The following is a 1,436-nucleotide window of genomic DNA, read 5'->3' on the forward strand; positions in this document are numbered from 1 at the left end:
ATAATAGTTTGTTGAATTTTTTCCCAACTTTTTCCCATTAATTAAAGTATAAAGTTTGATTTAATATATAACTAACATAATTATTTAATTTTAAAAAAAATATGTAAACTAACAAAACAAGAGTGATCGGGTCACAAGGTGTGTATGCATTGGCATGACGCTAGCGAACTCCTTCCTCACCAACCTATTAAATAGCCGACAAGATGGCTGGAAGGTTACTTGCTCTCTTTTGCATCTTCCTTGGTCTATTAATGATTGAATTTTGAAAACCTCCACTTTCTGGTACAAATTTCCCAAGATTATGTAATAATGTTTCAAGCTCTAATTATTGTTACTAAAACTGAACTTAAATCACAATTAAAAATTTTGAAATTATTCGAATTCTAGTTCCAATTGCCCAAATACCATCTCAATTGAATAGTTAAATAAGAAAACAGAATAAGTAACATTGGGATAATGGTAACTTGTGTTGCTTAACTTGTTTTTTACATGAATAACCAAAAGCTACAGGGAGATCCAAGAGGATAAGATAAGGAAGAGACTTCATCAACATAATAAAATAACATATCTCGCTATTTCTAGTTTCTGAAGCCACTATACGTAGATAGTAGATACAATACAAAAACCACTAAATTAAATGACAATTATCCCACCGCTGGATGTTAAGGTATCACGGGACTTGAGCACCTTCTGGTTGTTCGATTAAGTACTAGGCATCAGTGATAACGAATTTATAAAATTATCGTGGTTGATTTAACTACTACATGAACTAGTACTAACATTATGTTGCCTACCTTCATGTTCCGCCACCAACGTCATCGTTCCGGCTGAAATTGTCGAGAACTCGCCGCACTTCTTACACCTAGACCTAGTGATTACCAAAATCCGTCGACACGACGGACAAGACGAGTGGGAACCAAGCCACTTATCAATACATCCGACGTGAAATCCGTGTCCGCACTGTGGCAGCAGGCGGATCTCATCTCCGTCTGCGTACTCAGCCAAACAGATCGCACAATCACGAGACGAAAGCTTTCCGCCGTTATTGTCCTTTGCCGAATCATACGTGAACTTCGGGAGCGCATCAACGAACTTCTTCTTAATTCCTTTATTAGCCGACGGTTGGCCAGGTACTCTATTGGCGATAGATCCCCGTCGTAGCCAAGCGCATCGCGCTATAACTATCAAACCTATAATACAAACCAGAGCACATAGTAGAGCAGCAAAAATAACAACGAAATCTGACTCCACAGAGACTTCCTCAGGCGATTCCGGCACCGCCTTCGACGATGAGTTACCGGCGGTCGATAGGAATCTGTACGGACGAGTCATAATCCATTCAACTGCTCTGATTAGTGTGTTTTTTTCTCTGAAAACGTGAGAGAAACAGATCTCCAATGGTTTCTAGAGAGAGAGAGAGTAACGGATGATGAAGA

General features: G+C 39.1%; 1 protein-coding gene across 1 annotated transcript; it reads right to left on the reverse strand.

The window, feature by feature from the left end:
• Window positions 1–454: 454 nt before the first annotated feature.
• LOC112513085 (probable E3 ubiquitin-protein ligase ATL44) lies at window positions 455–1,436 on the reverse strand. The gene has a single exon (XM_025119210.1). It carries the CDS (start codon window positions 1,330–1,332, stop codon window positions 754–756), a length of 579 nt encoding a protein of 192 aa, XP_024974978.1. The 5' UTR covers window positions 1,333–1,436; the 3' UTR covers window positions 455–753.

This window comes from Cynara cardunculus, assembly GCF_001531365.2.
Source record: "Cynara cardunculus var. scolymus isolate 2C chromosome LG 5, CcrdV1, whole genome shotgun sequence".
NCBI classification, from domain to species: Eukaryota; Viridiplantae; Streptophyta; class Magnoliopsida; order Asterales; family Asteraceae; genus Cynara; species Cynara cardunculus.

Excerpts from the sequence above, each read along its gene's own strand:
- LOC112513085 (XM_025119210.1), bottom strand. The coding sequence starts at position 1,332 with ATGACTCGTCCGTACAGATTCCTATCGACCGCCGGTAACTCATCGTCG.